This window comes from Aethalodelphis obliquidens, unplaced genomic scaffold (genome assembly GCF_003676395.1).
Source record: "Aethalodelphis obliquidens isolate GAN/ISIS:26980383/991018 unplaced genomic scaffold, ASM367639v1 scaffold20, whole genome shotgun sequence".
NCBI lineage: Eukaryota > Metazoa > Chordata > Mammalia > Artiodactyla > Delphinidae > Aethalodelphis > Aethalodelphis obliquidens.
This window is the reverse complement of record NW_020837964.1, coordinates 27,554,493-27,579,298: the sequence shown is the minus strand read 5'-3', so window position 1 is coordinate 27,579,298 and position 24,806 is coordinate 27,554,493. Positions and strand designations below refer to the sequence as shown.

The window sequence follows — 24,806 nt, the reverse complement described above, 5'->3', positions numbered from 1 at the left end:
GAAACTGACAGGAATACAACAATAGTAGGAGACTTTAACACCCCACTCATATCAATGGACAGATCTTCAAGACAAAAAAATCAATAAAACAACAGAGATCCTAAATGATAGAACAGTTAGACTTAATTGATATATTCAGGACATTACATCCCAAAAAAGCAGAACACACATTCTTTTGAAGTGCACATGGAACATTCTCTAAGGTTGACTTGGGCACAAAACAAGCCTAAACAAATTTAAGAGTACAGAAATTATTTCAAGCATCTTTTCTGACCACAATAGCATGAAACCAAAAATCAACCACTGAAAAAGAAACAAAAACAAAACAAAACAAAACAAAAAAACAATTACGTGGAGACTAAACAACATGCTACTAAAAAAACCAATGGATCAACAATGAAAGCAAAGAAGAAATTTAACAATACCTTGAGGCAAATGACAATGAAAACACAACCATACAAAATCCATGGGATGCAGCAAAAGCAGTTCTCAGAAGGAAGTTCATAGCAATATAGGGGCCTTCTTTAAGAAACAAGAAAAATCTCAAATAAACACCATAGTCCACCACCTAAAAGAATTAGAAAAAAAAGAAGAACAAACAAAACCTAAAGTCAGCAGAAGGAAGGAGATAAGAAAGATCAGAGAGGAAATAAATAAAATAGAACTTAAAAAAACAATAGAAAAAAATCAATAAAACCAAGAGCTGGTTCTTTGAACGGGTAAACAAAATTGACAAACCTCTGGTCATGCTCGACAAGAAGAAAAGAGAGAAGACCCAAATAAACAAAATAAGAAGTGAAAGCAGAGAAATCACAACAGATATCACAGAAGTGCAACAAACCATAAGAGAATACTGTGAACAATTATATGCCAACAAATTTGACAACCTTGAAGAAATGTTCAACTTTCCTACAAACATACAGGCCACCAAAACTGAATCAAGAAGAAACAGATAACTTGAGCAGACCAGTCACTAGAAATGAAATAAAATCTGTAATAAAGAAAAAATCCCTACAAACAAAAGTCCAGGACCAGATGGCTGCACTGGGAAATTCTACCAAACATACAAAGAACTTATAGCAATCATTCTCAAACTCTCCCAAAAAACTGAAGAGGAAGGAACACTCCCAATGAGGTGACATTCTATGAAGCCACCGTCACCTGGATACCAAAACCAGACAAAGACACTACAAAAAAAGAAAATTACAGGTGAATATCTTTTTTTTTGGAAATGTTCTCTCTGATTTTTAAAAAATTTTTATTTATTTATTTATTTGGGGCTGTGTTGGGTCTTCATTTCTGTGCGAGGGCTTTCTCCAGTTGTGGCAAGTGGGGGCCACTCTTCATCACAGTGCGCGGGCCTCTCACTATCGCGGCCTCTCCTCTTGCGGAGCACAGGCTCCAGACGCGCAGGCTGAGTAGCTGTGGCTCACGGGCTTAGTTGCTCCGCAGCATGTGGGATCCTCCCAGACCAGGGCTCGAACCCGTGTCCCCTGCATTAGCAGGCAGATTCTCAACCACTGCACCACCAGGGAAGCCCCCAGGCGAATATCTTTGATGAATATAGACACAAAAATTCTCAACAAAATATTAGCAAACCAAATCCAAAAACACATAAAAAAGGTCATACACCACGACCAAGTTGGATTCATCCCAGGGTCACAAGGATGGTTCAACATACTCAAATCAGTATGTGGGACTTCGCTGGTGGTGCAGTGGTTGAGAATCCGCCTGCCAATGCAGGGGACACAGGTTCGAGCCCTGGTCCGGGAAGATCCCACATGCTGCAGAGCAACTAAACCCACACGCCACAACTACTAAGCCCGTGCATCACAACTACTGAAGCCCGCATGCCTAGAGCCAACGAAGTTAGAACACACCCTCACACCATACACAAAAATAAACTCAAAATGGCTTAAAGAATTAAATATAAGACAAGACACCATAAAGCTCTTAGAAGAAAACACAGGCAAAACACTCTCTGACATAAATCGTACCAATGTTTTCTTAGGTCAGTCTCCCAAGGCAATAGAAATAAAAGCAAAAATTAAAAAATGGGACCTAATCAAACTTATAAGCTTTTGCACAGCAAAGGAAACCATAAATAAAACGAAAAGACAACCTATGGACTGGGAGAAAATATTTGCAAATGATGTGACGGACAAGGGCTTAATTACCAAAATATACAAACAGCTCACACAACCAAACAACAAAACAACCCAATCCAAAAATGGGCAGAAGACTTAAACAGACATTTCTCCAAAGAAGACATACAGACATGAAAAGATGCTCAACAGCACTAATTATTAGAGAAATACAAATCAAACCTACAATGAGTTACCACCTCACACTGGTCAGAGTAGCCATCATTAAAAAGTCTACAAATAACAGGGCTTCTCTGGTGGCGCAGTGGTTGAGAGTCTGCCTGCTGATGCAGGGGACACGAGATCATGCCCCGGTCCGGGAAGATCTCACATGCCACGGAGCAGCTGGGCCCGTGAGCCATGGCCGCTGAGCCTACGCGTCCAGAGCCTGTGCTCCACAACGGGAGAGGCCACAGCAGGGAGGGGCCCGCGTACTGCAAAAAAAAAAAAAAAAAAGTCTACAAATAACAAATGGTGGAGAGGGTGTGGAGAAGAGGGAACCTTCCTACACTGTTGGTGGGAATGTAAACTGGTACAGCCACTATGGGAAACAGTATGGTGGCGCGTGTGTGCTCGCGCGCACACACACACGCAATGGAATATTACTTGGCCGTAAAAAAGATGAAATAAAGCCATTTGCAGCAACATGGGTGAACCCAGAGATTATCGTACTAAGTGAAGTAAGTCAGAAAGGGAAAGACAGACACCACATGATATTACTTATATGTGGAATCTAAGATATGGCACACATCAGCATAACTATGAAACAACAACAGACTCAGATATAGAGAACAGATTTGTGGTTGCCAAGGGTAAGGCGGGATAGGGGAGGGACGGATTGGGAGTTTGGGATTAGCAGAGGCAAACTATTAATATGTAGCATGGATAAACAACAAGGTCCTATTATATAGTACAGGGAACTATATTCAATATCCTGTGACCAACCATAATGGAAAAGAATATGATAAATATATATGTATAACTGAGTCACTTTGCTGTACAGAAGAAATTAACACAATATTATAAATCAACTATACTTCAATACAATTTAAAAAAACAATTAAGTGATCACAGTGTTGCATTTGAATCTTAGAAACAAAAATCAACTGTTAAGAAAAAAAAATGTATGGGAAAACTGAGGAAAATGAATACTAATCTGATACTTGATAACATTTAGTAATTATTATAATTATTTCAGGTGTGATAATAGTAGTGCAATTATGTTAAAAAAAACAAAGAATCCTTATTTTTTTAGGGATACATACAGAAGAATTATAGATGAAATAATCTGATGTCTGAGATTTGCCTCAAAATACTACAGTTGGGAGATTTAAATGAAATAGGATTGGACGGGGAATTCCCTGGCGGTCCAGTGGTTAGGACTCAGCACTTTCACTGCCATGGCCTGGGTTCAATCCCTGGTTGGGGAACTAAGAACCCACAAGCTGTGCAGTGCAGCCAAAAAATAATAATAATAATAAATAAAACTTTCTTTAAAAAAAAGACGATTGAACATGTGTTTAAAATTGTTGGGACTTCCCTGGTGGCGCAGTGGTTAAGAATCCATCTGCCAATGCAGGGGACAAGGGTTCGAGCCCTGGTTTGGGAAGATCCCACATGCCATGGAGCAACTAAGCCCGTGAACCACAACTACTGAGCCTGTGTGCCACAGTTACTGAAGCCTGTGTGCCTAGAGCCCATGCTCCACAGCAAGAGAAGCCACCGCAATGAGAAGCCCGTGCACTGCAACGAAGAGTAGCCCCCGCTCACTGCAACTAGAGAAAGCCCGTGCGTAGCAACAAAGATCCAACACAGCCAAAAATAAATAAATTAATTTTTAAAAAACTGTTGAAGGTACATGATGGGGTTCATTATACTTTCATCTCAATATTTGAATATGTTTTAAGTTATCTATAATAAAACACTTTAAAAAAAGAGAATATGTGTAATTGCTTATACATACATAGAATAGCTCTGGATATATACATATATACATTAAAAATATATAATACTATTTCCCACTGGGAAGGAGAATTGGATGCAAGAGGACATACAGGTAGAAGGGAGGCTCTTGGCTTAATATCTTTTTCAAAAGTAAATTCTAGAGAAAAAGATATCAGCAACAGCTCACCATTACTGGAGTTCAGTGGATATACTTTTTTAAATAATCATTTTTTTGAAAGAAAAAAATATATTTTAAAATATCCATTTTTTTGTGTGACACAGAAATAAATGTAAGCCCTGTTTTATCGATGACCCTTTGAGTTCAGCTCAGAGTCTCAATTCCACAGGGAGTCAGGAGTAGAAGAAATGAAAACACTCTTGAATTTCTTATCCTTGATTCAGTCCTGAGTAACACTCACTTTCACTTATAACTTTGTGCCACTTAATACAGTAGCAGATTTGATCACATAAAAGGAACCACCAAAGAAAGTGTACTCCTGGAAACTGTATTTAGTAGCCTCTCGGTTCAATCCAATCCAACCAACAGCAGGAGCCAGGCATTCTACCTCTCACTGGTAGCCAGCCAGGTGAAATGAAGAAACTTGACATTTAAGGGAGACAGAGAAAAACTTTGTGAGTAGAGGTGATATGACCAGGGCTTTGGCTTTGTAAGCGCTCCTGGGACAACACAATTGTCACTTATCAGTTCCACTGGTTTCTAACATATTACTTTGCAGGGCAGCTGACATATTGCTAGGTTTAAATCCTGCACAGCCTAAAACGGTTTGGTAAGTTTAGGTAGGTTTGCTTAGAGATGCATGCATTCCTCCACAGATACAATGCATTACAGCCTTTTACCATGGTTCACGTATATGATGAGTGAAGAACGAAATGAAAGCTGCCACCCACCTTGATTCTTGTCATCTGGGTCAGAGTCCGATTTCAGTCTTTTCACACTGTTGCCACTCTCTGAGCTGTAACAAAAAAATATGGTGATTTGAGCTAGGTCCAATCTTGGGGATCAAACTTTGGGAATCAGGAGCTCCAATAACTATTTATATGGGTCTTAGGCAGCCTCAAGGAGCTGAGATGATCTGAAATGAAAAGTCTTCATTTCAGGTTCTTAATCTCCTTCCAGCTATATTATTGTTATAAATATAATTTAAACCTCTGACCAATTCAAGGGGTAAAGCATTACAGCTTCAAGCATCACCAAAACATCAGATTCTTTGTTGTCATCATTCATCTTGGTTAGAACCACACATGGACTTCAAGAATACCTGGACATATTTATATATGACAAAAATTTAGTTAAGTTATTAAAGATTGAAGGAAATATCTTTAGTGACAGGCTAGAGATTCTGAAAGTCACCCAAAAGACCTTCACTAAAAGAATATCTAGAGAATGTACTTCTCTCGCCATGCAGCTAGAAGACGCAATGCTCTCCAGCTCCACTGTTACCACTAATATTAAGTAATGTTTGTAAATTCTTACTAAATAAAAAATTTAGGACAGTCAAAAAAAAAAGAAAAAAGCACTCCAAAGAGGAAGGAAATGGTCCCAGGAGGAAGGCCTTAATCCCAGAAGGAAGGGATGGTGAACAAAGAAACTTGTAAATACAAATCTAAACAAACAGTCTATATAAAAAAACAGCATCTAATTTGTGGTGTTAAACATGACCATGCTAAAGTCCTGGACAGCATGTAAGGAAGGAAGAACGTGACTGTAGCTAAAGTTCTAAGGTCCATGGATAATTTTGCAGGGAAGTAAGATAGCTATTTACTTTAGGTTTCACTAAGTATTCTTGATAAATTGCAAGGTAAGCCACCAAACGAATAGAAATAGAATACAAAAATCCAAACAAGTAGAAAGAAAAGAAAATGAATAAAAGATTTTAAAATGGTAATCAATTTTTATAAAAAGAATACATGGAAAAAAATTTTTAAGTAAAAAGACAAATAACATTAAGATAGTAGAACCTGGGGAGTCCCCTGGTGACCTAATGGTTAGGATTCTAGGCTTTCACTGCCACGGCCCAGGTTCAATCCTTGGTTAGGGAACTGAGATCCCGCAAGCCATGTGGCATGGCCCAAAAATTAATTAATTAATTTAAAAAAAAAGCAGAAATTGTATAAAAAATCCTAATAAATCCAAGCCTACCTATAAAGAGAGTTTAACAGACTAAATTTTAAATCAGCTATTCATGAGACACACCTAAAAATTTAGAAGCAAAACAAACAACTTAAGACCCAGAAAGACTGAAAGTAAAGGAATGGAAAAAGAGTTAACCACGGCAAACACTAACCCAAAGAAGACTGGGGTACCTATATTAATATTAAGGAAACAGACTTTAAAACCAAAAGTATTATAAGGGATAAAGGAAGTTAGTTTATAAGGAAACAAAGTTTAATTCACTATGAAGAAAGAACAATCCTGAACATCTATGCTTCTAAAAGAGCTTAAAAATATACTATGTTCAACAGACTGAAAAAAGATCAAGAAATCATTACTATAGTGGGAGATTTCAAAAACTCCCCTCAAGTACTGATAGAACAAGCAGACAAATATGTAAAGAAACGGATGATTTGAACAATACAATCAATTAGTTTGTTTTGTTGTACCTACATAGAACCCAGAACAATTACAAAACACAGATTTTCCTCAACTTGGAACATTCACAAAAATTAATCTCAGGAATAGGTCACAAACCTAGTCTAAAGCAATTTCAAAAGAATCAGCACATGTAAACCATAATGCAATTAAGGGAGAAATTGATAACAAAAGATAAAGATTATATTTCATAGACTCTAAGACACCACTGATTATAAGGTATTAAAATGTGAGGGAGAAACAGGTTCATCTTAGAACCAGTGAAATATGGTTAAGTTACCTCAATATGTTTGGAAATTTAAAAAAATGTTTCTAATTCATGAGTCAACAAAGAAATCATAATGGATATTTAAAAGTACTTAGTTGGAAATACAAAATTGTATACAATGAAAGCTGAGGAAAAATTATAGCTTTAGATGCTTATAACTGAAATGAGCTGAAAATTAATTAGCATGGTATCTGACAGTTATTTATAACAGAAATAATAAAAGTATAAGTTTGAAGAAAGTAAAGAATATTCCAAAGAAGGCAGAAGATATTAAAGAGCAAAAATTAATAAAACAGAAAAAATAAGAAGTAAATCCAAAAGATCTTTTATTTTTTTATTTTATTTTATTTTTATTTTTTTGCGGTATGCGGGGCTCTCAGTGTTGTGGCCTCTCCTGTTGCGGAGCACAGGCCTCTCACTGTTGTGGCCTCTCCCGTTGCGGAGCACAGGCTCTGGACGCACAGGCTCAGTGGCCATGGCTCACGGGCCTAGCCACTCCGCGGCATATGGGATCTTCCTGGACCGGGGCACGAACCAGTGTTCCCTGCATCGGCAGGTGGACTCTCAACCACTGCGCCACCAGTGAAGCCCAACCCAAAAGATCTTTGAAAAGACTAATAAAACTGAGACTACCCTCTCATGAAAATAGTGAAAATAAGAATAAAAGTATAATTCATCAATATTTGGGATGAAAAAAGGACAATTACAGACAGAACAGCAATCAGAAAACTAAGGAATACTGACAATTTAGCTAACACACTTGAAAAAAGACAAAATGAGCAAATTCCCAGAAAATATAACTAAATAAAACTGACTCAAAAAGACATGGAAAAACATAGATAGTCCTATAATCACAAGTTAAAAGAACAGGGACCGGGCTTCCCTGGTGGCGCAGTGGTTGAGAGTCCGCCTGCCGATGCAGCGGACACGGGTTCGTGCCCTGGTCCGGGAAGATCCCACATGCCACGGAGCGGCTGGGCCCGTGAGCCATGGCCGCTGAGCCTGCGCGTCCGGAGCCTGTGCTCCGCAACGGGAGAGGAGAGGCCACAACAGTGAGAGGCCCGCGTACCGCAAAAAAAAAAAAAAAAAAAAAAAAAAAAAACAGGGACCAAAGTGATTTTATAGAGTTCTACCAAACTGCCACAAATTAACACTACTATCCTATACAAACTCCTCCAGAAAACAGAAAAAGAAGGAACACTCCCTAAATCATTCTGTGAAGCTAGGCTTAATCTACACATCAAAATCAGATAAAGTAGGGGGAAAAAAAAATACAGGCCAGTCTCCATCATGATTCCAGATGCAACAACCTATACAAAACATTAGCAAACCAAATCCAGCAGAGTTTAAAAGAAAAAAAAAGAAAGAAAAGAAAATACATCACGACAAGTTGGGTTTATCACCAGGAATGAAACATTAGAAAAATCTTTATTTTTTCACTGTAACAGTAAAAAAGAAAAATTCCAGATTTAAAGACTAACATGTGAAAGACAAAAATTCTAAAACTTTTACAAGAAAAACTATATTACGACCTCAGAGTAGAAAGAATTTCTTGAACAAAATATAAAAGGCTCTAACCATAAAAAGAAAATATTAATGGATTTGACCACCTTAAAATGGACCACCTTCAAAAGGTACAAACTTCCAGTTATAAAATAAATAAGTACTGAGGATGTAGTGTACATCATGGTGACTATAGTTAATGATGTTATATTGTATATTTGAAAGTTGCTAAGAAAACAGATCTTAGAAGTTCTCATCACAAGAAAAAAAAATGTGTAACTATGTGTGGTGATGGATGTCAACTAGACTTACTATGGGGATCATTTCACTATATATATATCTCTCTCATATTATCAAATCATTATGTTGTACACTTGAAATTAATGTGTTATATGTCAATTATATCTCAATTTTTAAAAATTGACCACCTTAAAATTAAATATATTTGACCACTTTAAAGTAAAAAGATAAGCTATAAACTGGAGAAAAAAAATATCAAGACTACGTTTAAAAACAAACAAACAAAACCTATGAATCAATAAGAAGAATACAAATAACGCAGTAGAAAAATGGCAATATAAATGAACAGACCTTCCACACAACAGGACACATGAATGGCAAATCAACATATGATATGTCAACTACATTTGTTAACAGGGGAATGCAAATTAAGACCATAAGGAGATACTAGTTTATAAATCACTTTATTGCTGTATTTGTGCTGTCCAGTAGGGCAGCAACAAGCCACATGTAACTATTTAACACTTAAAATGTGACTAGTGTGGGGCTTCCCTGGTGGCGCAGTGGTTGAGAGTCTGCCTGCCAATGCAGGGGACATGGGTTTGAGCCCTGGTCTGGGAAGATCCCACATGCCGCGGAGCAACTAGACCCGTGAGCCACAACTACTGACGCACAGGCACGCGTCTGGAGCCTGTGCTCCGCAACAAGAGAGGCCGCAACAGTGAGAGACCCGCGCACCGCGATGAAGAGTGGCCCCCGCTCGCCACAACTGGAGAAAGCCCTCGAACAGAAACGAAGACCCAACACAGCCAAAAATAATATAAATAAATAAATAAATAAAATGTGACTAGTGTGGCTAGGGAACTGGATTTTAAATTTCATTTAGTTTTCATTAATTTAGATAGCCACAGGTGCCCAGGGACTAACATATTGGACACACAGCTCTAGAGAAACAGATGTACATATGTAACAAAGCATGTCCTTGACCTGTCAGCACCGTTTGTCATAATTCAAACATTCATTCACAGGAGAATGAACAAATTTTGGAATCTCAAATAATGCACTATTATACAGCAGTGAAAGTGAATGAATTATAGCTATACATACACATACATACACACACACAAAACTGTTTCAATCAGAGAAACAATTTGATTGAAAAACCAAATTCACAGAAGGTGGTGTGTATATAATGAAATCTTTTTTTTTTTTTTTTTTTTTGCGGTACGCGGGCCTCTCACCGCTATGACCCCTCCCGTCGCGGAGCACAGGCTCCGGATGCGCAGGCCCAGCGGCCATGGCTCACGGGCCCAGTCGCTCCACAGCACGCGGGATCCTCCCTGGACCGGGACACGAACCCGTGCCCCCTGCATCGGCAGGCAGACCCCCAACCACTGAGCCACCAGCGAAGCCCATGAAATCATTTTTTATAAAGTTCAAAACAAGCAAGCTATTATATTATTTATGGGTACCTATATAGGTAGCAAAAAACAAAAAAAAACCCAAAACTACTAAGAGTAAAGAAAGGTGGGCTTCCTTGGTGGCGCAGTGGTTGAGAATCTACCTGCTAATGCAGGGGACACAGGTTTGGGCCCTGGTCTGGGAGGATCCCACATGCCGCGGAGCAACTAGGCCCGTGAGCCACAACTACTGAGCCTGTGCGTCTGGAGCCTGTGCTCCGCAACAAAAGAGGCCCACACACCGCAATGAAGAGTGGCCCCTGCCTGCCACAACTAGAGAAAGCCCTCGCACAGAAACGAAGACCCAACACAGCAAAAATAAATTAATTAATTAATAAACTCCTACCCCCAACATCGTCTTAAAAAAAAAAGAGAGAGGCAAAAGAATGGTAAACTAGATATAGGAAAGTGGTGTGAGGATGTCAAGGCACAGAGACAGAATGGGGAGGAGCACAGAGGCAGACTCATATTGTTGATAATGCTCTAGGTCTTAAGTTGGGTGATGGGTTCAGGGGGGCTTGTTTTATTACTATGCTTCATAACATATACCAGGCATCAGACTTTCACCAAGCATCGGAATTATCCATGGAACTTTAAAAATTAGACTTCCAGACCTCACTCCAAACTTACTGAGCCAGACAGAATTAGTGTGACGCAATCTACAGTATTAACAAACTCCCAGGTGACTCTAATAAACCCAAGGCTGGGTAGATTAGGAACTCCTGCCCCAGGAGACTAATTTATCACCTTGCTACACAAAACAACAATAAAGGATGATCTAATAAAAGTTGATCTAAGGACTAGGAGAGCTACTTACAACACACATTCTGCTAGAAGCAAGACACTGCTGAGAGGTAACTAACTGACCGCCTAGAGAGCCCTTTCTTGGTATAGCCCAGTACAACTGACCCACATCCAAATCCTCAAAGACACTAGGCCAGCAAGAAAGCTTATATGAAAACTTGAAAGGAATAATTCATGGCTGGGATAACTGGCCCTTTTCAGGCTATTGATATTCCTCCCCTTGGCTGCTATACCACGACGACATTTTTACATGTAAGCAACAGTCCTAGCAATGTTCCTGGGAACATCAGCACACAGGTGCCAAACCACAAAACTGCATCAACACACTTTCTTCAAAATATGTGGCTGGTTGCCAATATACTATATTGATTTTCCTAATAGTCTGCACTTAAGCTTAACATCCTTTTGCCTGTGGTACAGTTGGTCAAATTGAAATGACCAGATTTAATTACTTTGGTGCCATTTCAAGAATTGAAAAGAGAGGAGCAAACAAGGCAGTGCTGCCACCCCACACCAAACAAGCAGAGCCCCAGCCAGGTGTGTAACCCTGTCACAGCTGCCATGTTCTTATAGATCATTGTGCCCTTGCCCCAGCTCTTCTCTCTTCCTGGGATGTTCTGCTCTCCCCGTCTGCCCGTCAAAGCCCTAGTTGTCTTACCTAGTCAATCTCTTCTTTCTAAGGCCTTAACTTCCCCAACATGAGCACATATATCCACCTCCAGGCAGTTATTCCTCCTCCATGATCTAAGTACACCCTATATAAATCCTTCCATAGAACTTGCTACCTTGTTTGCCTAGAAACAGATGCTCAAGTACTGAACTCCACCTCTCCTACTACTTTGTAACCTTGGACAAAGGTTCTCAACCTCTGAGATTCTCAGTCTCTTCATCTGATAATAAGAACCTGTACTTCACAGAGTTGTTGAGAGGAATAAAAGAAATCATGTATGGAAAGTACTTAACACAATGCCTGGCACATGGCAGGCATCCAATGAAGAGTAGCTATTATGTTTAATGAACAGAGAGACAAGGGTCAAAGGCTATAGAAGACACCAAATCTGGTAGGGGAGAGAGAGGTAAGACCACCAAAGGAACTTCACCAAGACCTATGCTTAGGTAACCTTTTGTTCTGGCTACCATTAATCTGGCATTTCAAAGCACACAGTCAGAAGGAGATTAAAGTTGTGTGAATTCGGGCTGACCTCTTATGCTTCACAGCTCCTGCCAACAGCTTTGCCTGGGAGAACTTGGTCTTGGTTTCTGTGGGTTTCACAGCCACTTTCTTCTCCACTTCCTTCTTGTTTTCTTGAGAAATTCCAACCTTGCTGAGATTACTGTGAGTTACAGGTTAAGGGTCAAACTAAGCAAAAAGAAGAGCTACAGCAGGACAATGATAAATCAAGAGATGGAAGGCAGATATAACCCGTGAGCACTTCAGCTCTGCCATGGAATGTTCAACCTACTTATTTTAAAAATGCCCTCCCCTCCTTATTCTGCCAGTCAAATCCAGCTGATTTAAAAAGAAATGAAGGGACTTCCCTGATGGTCCAGTGGTTAAGTCTCTGCACTCCCAATGCAGGGGACCCGGGTTCGATCCCTCGTCAGGGAACCAGATCCTGCATGCCGCAACTAAGACCCGGCACAGCCAAAAATATATATATATATTTTAAAAATAAATAAAGGTGACTAGCAATCAAACAGCAAATCAAGCCCAAAATAATACAGACAAGCAAACTTTTTCCTTTTGATTCTCAATGAAAATCTGAGTACAGCCAGAAAACCTGCTATTACCAAAGACATGGCCAATATCATGCTTGCTGGAGAAAACAAAGATCTTGAAGAATGCAACAGAAAAAATGTAGCTTCCCTGAAAACATAAAAATATTTGCTTTTTCCCCCAAGGGTAAAAATCAAATTTTGCGGAGTGTCCTATGACTACCAGTGGCATTCAATTTTAGACATCATGAAGACTAACTCCTACTCTGCTGGTGCAAGACAACATCAGAATCACCTTAAGGCTCATTAAAAGACAGAGTCCCTCCCCTGTCCCAAACCTACTGAATAAGGACCTCCAGAGGCCCAGGAACCTGTTTTAAACACTCTCAAGGTGATTTAATGAGAAACCCCTGTGCATATGCAACACAACACAGGATGAAAAGTTGTTTTAAAAGCATAAAGCAACCAGTTCACTTGTAACATACTTTTTTCATGCTTGATGTCAATCTCTGGCCCTCAAGCTTTGCCAGTTTCTTTTGTTCTCTCCACCAATCCCCTCCCCTCCTTCCTTTTCATGCTCTCCCACAACATATCAATCAACAGATAAGTACTGAAACATGTATTGGAACATCTTAAGATGCAGTAATGCCTTGCTGGAACAATAGTGACATCTAGTGCCCAAGATATCTAAGTATGTATTATCAGCCCAAAGGGGTGGGGGTAGGGGTATATGGTCTAAGCTATTCCTGTATCTTTGAATAATGGAGAAATTGGGTACCAGAAATTAGGAAATTCTAATTCTGATCACTCTTCAGACACTAACTCGATTCTTATGGGCACCAGTTATCTTAAACATTTTTTTTTTTTTTTTTTTTTTTTGCGGTATGCGGGCCTCTCACTGTTGTGGCCTCTCCCGTTGCAGAGCACAGGCTCCGGACGCGCAGGCTCAGTGGCCATGGCTCACGGGCCTAGCCGCTCTGCGGCATGTGGGATCTTCCCAGACCGGGGCACGAACCCGTGTCCCCTGCATCGGCAGGCAGACTCTCAACCACTGCGCCACCAGGGAAGCCCTATCTTAAACATTTTTAATATTCAATACAGATTATGCATAATGCTCAGTACTATTCTGAGTTTCATCAATTTAATGTTTTTAAGGTCATCATGGAAACTGATAATGTTAATACTAAATGTTCATTTTTTAGAATAAAAATGAAAGAAACAGAAATTTCATCTTTCTAGTACAGAATACCAAAAACAATGAGCATGCTGTGATTGTAACCTACAACTCTATCACTAAAGGATAGAAACTCTCAAAGAAAATTAATATTAAATATTGAAAAATAAAACAAAAATGGAAAAAATATAACAAAACCACACATTTATAATACCAAGACAAAGACAAAAACCAACACTTAACTTTCTATTCTTTTGAAGTGAAGAAAAGCCCTCAACCTCTTCTTTTTTGGTGGGCAGGAAGGGAAGTGGTAGTTATATTTTTGATCCATATCCAAAGCATAAGCCCTTTTTTCCCCTGAGTCCCTCTCCCCCTAAAATGCTTTAAATACACAAACACATCTCAAAAACCTCATAGAATGCATTAGATGAGCATTTTTTAAAAATCACATTGTTTTACAACACACATAATATTAATAAATACTGCTCTAACCTGAAAGAAACAAGAGTTCTGTTGTTTGTACTGGCACAAACCATAGCTTATTCGTATTCACAAGTATCACATTACAAAATGTATCATTTTATAGCAACCAAGCAAAGCCAAGAACCAGCTCCTGATTTAGAGCTTCAATAAACAAATGTCTAATCCTTCAACTCCTATTTCAACATGACTCTGGCTACATGCATGCTTGGGATTAGCACGTCAGTGGGTTGGAAGGCTTGCTTTGCTTCAGTTTTTCTAGACAGTCAGAACGTTCCAAGTTTCCAATAAAAACCAATACCCTGGGCTTCCCTGGTGGCTCAGTGGTTAAGAATCCGCCTGCCAATGCAGGGGACATGGATTCGAGTTCTGGTCCGGGAAGATCCCACATGCCGCGAAGCAACTAAGCCCGTGCGCCACAACTACTGAGCCTAAGCACCTACAGCCCGTGCTCCGCAACAAGAGAAGCCATGGCGATGAGAAGCCCCTACTCTCTGCAACTAGAGAAAGCCCGCGCACAGCAACGAAGACCCAACACAGCCAAAGATAAAAATAAACAAAATAAATTTATATACATACATAAAAAAAGCTAATACCCCTGAAGCCTCTTCAATATTGTGCTGTAATGTTACCAGGACAGAAAAGTATCTTTTGCCTCATGGCTGCCCTGTTCATTCTTCTCTTTGAATTGAAAACCGAAAGGCCTCTCACACTCATACCACACCAACAATACTCTCCAAAATGCTGCTTTGGGAGACACTCTGTCTTATTTGCTTGCCTACCAAATTAAGCACATGAAACAAGACATAATTCAAATGAGAGTGTAATTAATATATTTTTCTTTAGAGGAAAAAGCCAGGTGCCTGAAACAATGCAATACATATATCTGCCCATCTCAGATATATCAATGCATAATATCATCCTGGGGTCACCACGGAACAGAGTTCGGGAGGGAAGCTTCAGAAAAATCAAGCTCAATCCTACAGTTGGGATGGAGGTGTGACTTTCCATCAACTCCTATCTTACTTAGTGTTATACCAGAATTCCACTAGAAGAACTGGGACTTGAAGCCAGGTCTTTCGCTACCAGTTCAGAGCAGGTTTTGCGGCACCGTGCTGCCACCTTATCTCGATCACCATCAGTCACCTTAAACCAAATTTGTCTTAAACCAAATCCCTGGGAATCTGTCCACATTTTTTCCTACATAACTTTTTAATGGAACCTACTGCACACTCTCTGCAACAAATACCAATTAGCACATACACACAGTCATATTATCAATCTTAGAGGTAAAGCCTGCTCAGTCACACTAGTGAGGTTATTCAACATACAAGCATGAAATACTCAAATTAGCTTTCTCACAGAAGGAAAAAGCTAAGGTGGCCCTTTTAACCTCTCCTATGAGTCATTCATTAATATATTCACATATATACTAAGAACTTATTATATGCCATGCACTGGAGAATTCAGTGGTGATCAAGTCCTTGTTCTTATGGAGCTTACTTTATATTCCAGCAATAAAGAACAACACAAACCAGTAAGCATATAAATTAAGATTTTCAGGTAGTGACAGAGACCATTAAAAAAATGACATTATAGGGCTTCCCTGGTGGCGCAGTGGTTGAGAGTCCGCCTGCCAATGCAGGGAACACGGGTTCGTGTCCCGGTCCGGGAAGATCCCACATGCCGCGGAGCGGCTGGGCCCGTGAGCCATGGCCGCTGAGCCTGCGCGTCCGGAGCCTGTGCTCCGCAACGGGAGAGGCCACAACAGTGAGAGGCCCGCGTACCGCAAAAAAAAAAAATGACATTATAGTCAGTGATGGGGGTGGGTACAATTTTAGATGGGGTGCTCTATGAGTAATGGAGCTGAGACCCAAGTGTCATGAAATGCCAGCCTTGTAAACTCTGAGGGCAGAGCATTCCAGGCTGAGGAAATAGCAAATGCCTCACAGAGCTCAGTATGAGAGGAACATAAGGCAGGCCAGTAGGCTGGAGTATAGTAAACAGGAGGAAGAGTAGTTCAAGATACAACAGGGTGGTGGGTTGGCCGAAATCATGCAGAGCCTTGTAGGACCTTGTAAAGAATGTAGACTTAAGACTAAATGCAACAGGAAGCCACTAGTGTTTCAAACAGGAAAGTGATATGATCCCACGTATGTTTTCAAAAGTTCCCCAGACTATTGTCTAGAGAATGGATTGTGGGGGAGGAGAGCAGAAGCAGAGACAATTAGATGGTCACAGTAGCCCAGAGAAGGTCTACGACGACTGCAGTGGCAGCAGAGAAAGCAAGAAATGCAGGATTTGGAGTACATTTTGGAGGTAGTTTTTGGCCCAGGCACCTGGGGGTATAGGAGTACCATTACTGAGATTGGGAAGACCAGAAAAAGAAGAGATTAGGAGTTGGGGGGGGTGGGGAGGGAGGTGGTGTGATGAGGGTCGGGGTAATGAGGCACGGAATTGAGAATTTTGATTCAGCCAAGTTACATTTGGTATGTCTATTAAGACATTCAAGTGGATGCCAAAAAGGCAATAGTGAACCAAAGCAAAGTTCTCTTGGATGCTTTCTCTACCCACCTATGGGGACAAACCAGGCTGTATCTGTAGGGAAGGTCTTACTAAGGACACAGGAGGGCTGCTAAACATTTCCTTTTAAAACGTAGAAGCCAGTTTCTCCCCTGGATGAGGTTCACTGCATCGTCCACCTGTTTCAGAGTCTAATATCACAAGGCAAGAATAACCTGGTACTATTAGGATTTAGGCCTTTAGTTAATCCTAAAGGATCTGGACTTTTGATTGCAAGAGATTCCTGCACGCAACATAACTCTACATATCACTACCAGTTATTCAGGGTCCTAGGAACATCAGTGTTGAAAGGGAACTAGAGATCACCAGGCAGAAGACCCTCATTCTACTTATGAAGAAACTAAAATGCATAGATGTTGATGAGAAACTGACACCTTATACATTCCTAACAAAGTACAAAGGATATTCTGTATTCCTTCAGTTCTTTCAGTTCTTCTTCTCTTCGCTGCTTTTCTATTAGTTCCTGCTGCCGAGAAACCTCATCAAGGAAGTTGGTCTCATCTTCGTCTAAGCCTCTTACCATGTTTTCTGAGGAAATAATTAAACAAGGAACACTTAACAGGCTAAAGGAAACATATAGTCAAATAAGAATTTTCCTTGTCCTATTTTTAAATAAATAGCAGATACTTCAGGGGATTAGAAGAAAGAATTTGTAAACACCAAAGCTTTTGGATAGATAACATGACATAAAATCAAGGCATCTCTCCCATTACTAGATATTAGCATAAATTAAAATGGGTATCTTGAGTTCTAAACAAAAATGTTCAATGTGGTCTAGATGGTAGAAAGTTGTCTCTTTTCCACCAAATGAGCATCTACAGACAATTTTATCTAAAGATAATCAAGACAATTTCATGGCTGGTTAGTAAAAGTGTTCACAGGGCAAAAGTGCACCAAAAAGGCCCTGCAGAGTCCCTTGGACACTGTGTTTTCTGAAGCTTACTGAATTTGAACTGTTCTTCATACTCCTGCTGCTTCCTATCTTTCTGTTCCTGCAGCCTTTCATATAGAGACCGAGGGTCATAAACCTCCTCTGGGCATTCTGAAAGAAAGGGAGGGGAAAAATACATACTTTAGAATCCTTTCATATTATTTTGGAATCACAAAGGATTTTAAAGATAAAGTCAAGTCTCTGCATGATCTGAGGGCAAAGATAACACAAAAATAGTACAAAGTCCACAGCTTCCCTTTGGACCTCAGAGAGGGGCCAGCAGTTCTCAAAGCCAACTATCAATGTTAATAGGGCCCATGGCTTGAGACAGTTAACTGGATGAGGGATCCACCCAAACCCTGCATGGTAGCAGCATGCTCAGCTGTTCAGATCCTGGATCCACCTGAATAGATGGAATAGACTAGCAGAATCTCCTGGAAGACAGTGTCGCAGAATGGAAAGGGCAAAGATGTGAGGACCCTGGTTCTGCTCCCAGCTATGGAGGCCTTACATAGCTCCCTTGAGCCTCATTTTCTCTACTCTAAAGCGAAGACATTAATACCCACTTTGCAGGGTTGTAAGGATTAAAGGTCTACAAGCCTCTATACCTTCTGGATCTTCAGGTTTTCGAACTTTCTCCCATTCTTCTTGCCTCCTTTTGCGCCGTTCATCTAATTCTGCCTCAGACACAAACCTCTTTTTGATAACAAGGTTACCATCATCCCCTCCATCCATAATGGAACAATCAGTCTACAAAAAAAACCAAAAAACAAAAAACCATTTCGAGTGAGAACTGCAATTAAAATTCTAAAGAGAAACAAGAAGATTGAGCTCTGTCTCCCCCAGCAATAGACTACCTCAAAACTCCTTTCAACCTTGAATTGAGAAATCCTCAAGCAGTTTAATTTACAGGTCATTGAGGAAAGCACATGATTACATTTTCCTAATGTATCAAGTAGTTTTATCAACATCTATGTTATCTACAAACTCAGCAGAGGACCTGGAATAATTCTCATGATATGCCACAGTAAATCTTACATTCCAGATTTGTCTCTGTCCCTCTAATATAGACAAATTGGCCTCCTGGGCACCCTGACATTGTTCCTTCTCGAAATTCCTGTTTCAGGGATATTACACCACGTTGATTCACCTGTTTTTATTTCCAAGTAGATTCCAAAAGGAGAAACTCGGATATTCAAGGAGCCTTAGAGATGAGTCTAGTCCGTTCAGCAGAGAAGTGATATGCCTAGAGGCACACAGACCACAAGTGGAGAAAGTAAGACTAGAAGAACCCAGATCTCCCCACTTCAGGTTCCATGTCCTCTGTACTCTACTAAAATGACTCCTCTTTCATCTCTTCCTGACCTTCCTCCCTGTAAACTCCAAATCTGCCCCACTTAAGATTCTATCCTCCATCCTTCTTTTTTCTCATTCCCACAATGACCTCAACCATTTTACGCACTTTAGGCCCAGAGAAGTTAGGTCACTTGTCTAAGGTGATAAAGGTGGTGAATGGTGGAGCTGAGAATCAAATCCAGGCCTGAGAGCAAAAATTCATACTCTTACCCACTTCACCATACCCCTTCCCAGAAACCAGGGATCCTCCTTGAGAAGAAGGACATGTCAATTTCAGCTTTCTTCCTACATCAAATTCCAGTGCTGAGAATGTTCATGAAACATTTTTCTCTAGTAAAGACGAAAATGGAAACTGAGAAAATAAATCCAAACATGCAGAACAAAAGAATAGTCTCCGCCTAAATCCTACTGTTGAAGTTTAGTTCAACGAAACAATGAGAAAATTTTTAAATTTACTAGAAAGAAAACCAAATCAATTGACAGAAGCTGTTGTTCCCACCTAAAGCCCACAACCTGGACACTTTTGATTTAGCATTACTTAGCATTTGATTTAGCATTACAGACAGAATTGTTCTGTCTCTGTGACCATGCCAAAAATTCCTCAAGTTCTGCATAATGACCTCTTATGGAACAAGAGCCAACATTTTCTTAAATCTCTCTGGCAGAGGAAACATCAACTATGTAGAACTCTAATGGATGGGAGAGACATATTGGGCCCTCAATGTCCCCTCTCTTAGCTGTAGCTCTCCTTTCTCACCCTAAATTGGCTGTCCTCTCACCCTTATTTCCTGGTAAATAATTCAGAGTGCAACGGGTCCTTATAGTCCACCTCAAACAATTCTCCATCTGACAGCAGAACCCACCATCCATACCCAGGAGATTTTCATCCAACCCATACTTTAAAACTGTACTCCCTTCCAGGCAGCTGACTCTCTCTGAGCAGATCTGACTGGTAGGATAGTTCTTCCTTAAACTGAACTGAAATCTGTCTCCCTATAAATTCCACACACAGGTTCAATCCACTGGGACTACACAAAAGGAGCCAAATCCCTTTTTCAACATGACAATGCTGCAGTTGTTTGAAGACAACTCCCATTTTCCTCCTAATTTGTCGCTTTTCTAAGTCAAACATTTCTAGTTCCTTTAATCTTATAAAATAGAGAAAAAAGTGTCTCAAAGCAGTGAACTTAACGAATTGCATATGATTTAAACCTGGTAAATAAATTTTAGGATATGGTAACGCAACTGGTATGCCATTAAATGCATCTCTTCACTCTCGTTACACTTAAAAAATGAAAATATTAATACTGAAAGAACTCTTCTAAAAGGCCAAAATAAAAACCTAGAATCTTACATGCTTCAATCTAAATAAGAATTCAGACTCTTAAGATTATTCTTATAATGTAAAATTAAGGAAGTAAAACCATTTAATTTTCATAGCCTGTTGACTTTTTGGAAAAAGAAGAACCTACGTTCACTTAACTTTAACAAAGATCCCTGAAACTCAAGGGACAGAGCCTTTAGGATACATGTAAACAAGCCTTTAGGATACATGTAAACAAGGGTTTGGATTTGAAATGGAAACTCTAGAAAAATAAGAATCTTCCCAACATTTATCAATTACTTTTGGGAAAAGACAAATTTATGGGATTCCAAGACATTCTTACTCTCCTTTTCATCAATCTTTTTCTCAAAAGTGTTAGAATTCGGGACTTCCCTGGTGGCGCAGTGGTTAAGAATCCGCCTGCCAAGGCAGGGGACACGGGTCCGATCCCTGGTTCCGGAAGATCCCACATGCCATGGAGCAACTAAGTCCGTGTGCCATAACTACTGAGCCCAAATGCCACAACTACTGAAGTCCGCACGCCTACAGCCCGTGCTCTACAACAAGAGAAGCCACTGCAATGAGAAGCCCGCGCACCTCAACGAAGAGTAGCCCCTACTCACCGCAACTAGAGAAAGCCTGCGCACAGCAACAAAGACCCAACGCAGCCAATAAATAAATAAATAAAGAGATTTTTTTAAAAAGTGTTAGAATTCAATTTCTACCCAAAGAGTTTAGCCTGTGCTATTTCCCCATCTTTCATAAATAAGGACAAAATCAAGGATCACCGTTGGCTAATGAAAATGAAAACAAGGCAGAAACACACCAAAAAAAGGAAATTTAAAGACAATGGATTTAGAATTTGACAGAGAAACTCTACTTCTCTCAAAGGGTTGACTTCCTGAGAAAACACTCACACAGTAAAAACTAATCAACACTTGTAAAAAATCTGTTCTTTATTTTGTTTTTTAAATAAATTTATTTAGTTAGTAGCTTGTGGGCTCCAGAGCACAGGCTCAATAGTTGTGGCGCACAGGCTTAGCTGCTCCGTGGCATGTGGGATCTTCCCAGACCAGGGCTCAAACCGGTGTCCCCTGCATTGGCAGGCGGGTTCTTAACCACTGCGCCACCAGGGAAGTCCAAAACTCTATTCTTTAAAGCTAATATAATCCTGACATTCCCTCATTCCCAAAATAAAACTAGATGGACACACCTAATTATAATAAATTTCTGTGAGTTTAAAAGGGCCAAGACTAAACCATAGACTGCTTTATCCGTCTCTTTCTTCAATTTGCACATCTTCTGTAGGTCCTCATTTCCTGGCACTTCAACTACTGTTGTTCCCTTCTTGCCTTCAATGCCACCAGTGGCCCTCTGGCTAATTAATTTTTATATTAGGAGAGGTTAAAGTACAGAAAATATTCATGAATAAGTGGTCATACTCCTGAGTATTCTGGATAATATTCAGAATATTTCTTCTCCAGAAATATTGTCTTTTCAGAATTCAAAACTTCACTGTCAATAAATATTGCCAAGAAGTCAGCTTAACTTCAAGACACCTTTCACTACAACCTAATCTAATTCAACCAATATATAACAAATACCTTCTGTTGCAGTCTCCTTACAAGAGGTAATGATACAGGTAATGATGAAGACTATAGACTCTGAGATCAAGAGACCTCGGTTCTGCCACTTACAAGTTGTATGATCCTGGACAAGTCACTTAATTCCTCTGAGCCTTAGTTTCCCAATCCACAGATTGCACTCACCAATGGGGATTAAAATAGTACTGCACAACTTATAAAGCTTTTGTGAGGATAACAAGAGAATTCATGTAAAGCACTTAGCACAGTGTTTGGCACCTGCTTAAAAATGCTTTGAAAGGTTTGCCATTACTACAAAGTGCTATGCTAAGCTCTGGTTATGGGAGTGAGAGAAATACTGTCTGCACTCAAGGAGTGCAGGAGAAATAAATCAGTGACATAAACAACCATGATATGTGAAGTGGGAAAGGGACCACAACAGAAATTAGGGAAAATATACATGTATACATATTTGGTAATTCTATATTTCCCCTTTACTGTGGTTCTCTCTTTTACTGTTTTATTATTAATTCAATTTAAATAAACTTAACATTGTGTTGAATGCTGAACTGTGTCCAGCACTGTGCCAAATTCTATGGGGTGATAAAGAAAATAAACTTTAAGAGTTAGTACTCTTGCACTAGTTAATACCAATAGTGTATGTAATGAATTACCAAAGTGAACAGTACAGGTAGGAGGCAGTAATGAAGGGCACAAATATGGATCAATCAAGTTTCCCAGGCTGAAAACCTGGGCATATATCTAGACTCCTTTTTCCCTTACATGCCACCAGTCTCTAAGTTCTGTTATTTCTACCTCATAATGATCTCTTTCTAATTCATCCTCTCCTTTAAGAGTCCTTTCCTTTCTAATCTCTTCTTTGCAGGGCCTCATCTTGCATAAACTACTGCAAGAGCATTCCATTAGTCTCCCTGTTTCTCCTCTGGCCCCTATTCCAGCTATTTATTACTCTACTATAGCACTTACCCATTGTGTTTTACCATTTATGACTATTCCAACAGCTCTTTTTACTCACAGTGCTTATTAGCACAGTGTCTGCCATACATGAAATATAAAGACATACTTATTGAATAAACCAACCATGGAGAGGATTTGAAGAATTTGAGCAGGGAGGAATGCTCTCACATGAATATTCTTAGATACTGTCCAATGTAAATTATAGAAAATGGTAGTCATTAAACAAATATTCACCAAAGCGTCTTTGTCCCATAGGGAATTCTATTCAAACACTATACAACTTGTGCAATAGGAAACACAAGACCAAAGATTACATCACGTTACTATATTAGATAACTGACGTCTTCTTTAAGAATAACTCTTGTGGGACTTCCCTGGTGGTGCAGTGGTTAAGAATCTGCCTGCCGATGCAGGGGACATGGGTTTGGGCCCTTATCTGGGAAGATCCCACATGCCACGGAGCAACTAAGTCCATACACCACAACTACTGAGCCTGCACTCTAGAGCCCACGAGCCACAACTACTGAGCCCACGTGCCACAACTACTGAAGCCCGTGTGCCTAGAGCCCGTGCTCCTCAACAAGAGAAGCCACCACAATGAGAAGCCCGTGCACCGCAAGGAAGAGTAGCCCCTGCTCGTTGCAACTACAGAAAGCCCGTGCGCAGCGATGATGACCCAACGCAGCCAAAAATAAATAAATAATTTATTTTTGAAAAAAAAACAACTCTTGCTACTTTCCTTTAATTTCAACTGACTAAAAAAATGCTCTCACACTAAGCAATAAATATTTCCCACACAAAGCATTTTTCTCTGAAGAGTCCAACATTCACTGACTGTTTATTCTGCATTAGAAAGGTGATGAGTACCCACAACTTACCTTCTTCTGGAAGTAGACAGAGAAACCAGCAATTAAAGTGTCTATTTCAAATTCCTACAGCCTATCTAAATTTTCACAAGTCTCTTATTTTCCTCTTTTGTTTGCTAAAATAATTTAAAACAAAACACAAACAAACAAAAGCCCAGGGGTCCGGGGATCTAATTATAAAAATTCATTTAGGGATGAAGAGGATTTACATTGAGAATGCTTATTTTGTCCTTACTGTGTTTAATTTTAGAAAGAATAAATGCTGCCAACTTTCCTTTACCCACATAGCTTTTCTGCATGGCGACTCAAGTTTAATTATCAAATTAAACATTACATTATTTTTAAAAGGATTATTTAAGTTCTTCAAATAGGGAATTCATGGAAAACCAAAACCATGCCAAAATCACTTTGTCCCAACTTAAAAGTTTCAAACTGATGCAAAGAGTTTTCAAATTTGCTTGACAGCCAAAGAAACAAAGTTCTTATATTTCAAGCTGAAGTAAATGTTAAACACTGCACTACTGTATTTGTACTGGAGACTGTAGTATTTAATTTCCAGGTTGGTGGAACAGAATGGACTCATACATACCATGCTATACAAGTTTTAAAAAACAAAACTTACATTGCTGCTCCCAAAATAATTGCCATTGCTGACCTGAAAATTATTCCATTTAGCTCGTGCCATGATACAAATTAATGAGATCTGGTTTCCTATGGAACTGAATTTTGTGATGGCAGACTACCTAAGTGTTTACATCACTAGCCACCATACCCTCCTAATTTCTAACATTAGATACACTGTACGTGTAAAAATACACCAGGGAGGATCAGATCTCTGTGT

General features: G+C 39.7%; 1 protein-coding gene across 8 annotated transcripts in view; it reads right to left on the bottom strand.

The window, feature by feature from the left end:
* Nucleotides 1-24,806, bottom strand: part of PSME3IP1 (proteasome activator subunit 3 interacting protein 1) — a 41,989-nt gene that overhangs the window by 12,957 nt on the left and 4,226 nt on the right. For 5 of the 8 annotated variants that reach the window (XM_027119836.1, XM_027119842.1, XM_027119839.1 and 2 more), the window contains 5 exons: nt 18,467-18,608; nt 17,871-17,969; nt 17,334-17,455; nt 12,177-12,310; nt 4,998-5,062 (listed from right to left, as the gene is read on the bottom strand). In XM_027119836.1, coding sequence (XP_026975637.1) covers nt 4,998-5,062; nt 12,177-12,310; nt 17,334-17,455; nt 17,871-17,969; nt 18,467-18,593 — 547 coding nt within the window. In that variant the 5' untranslated portion in view covers nt 18,594-18,608. Of the gene's footprint in view, nt 1-4,997; nt 5,063-12,176; nt 12,311-17,333; nt 17,456-17,870; nt 17,970-18,466; nt 18,609-19,008; nt 19,105-19,424; nt 19,545-24,806 lie in introns of all 8 variants that reach the window. The other 3 variants (XM_027119835.1, XM_027119837.1, XM_027119843.1) reach the window with 3 other exon arrangements.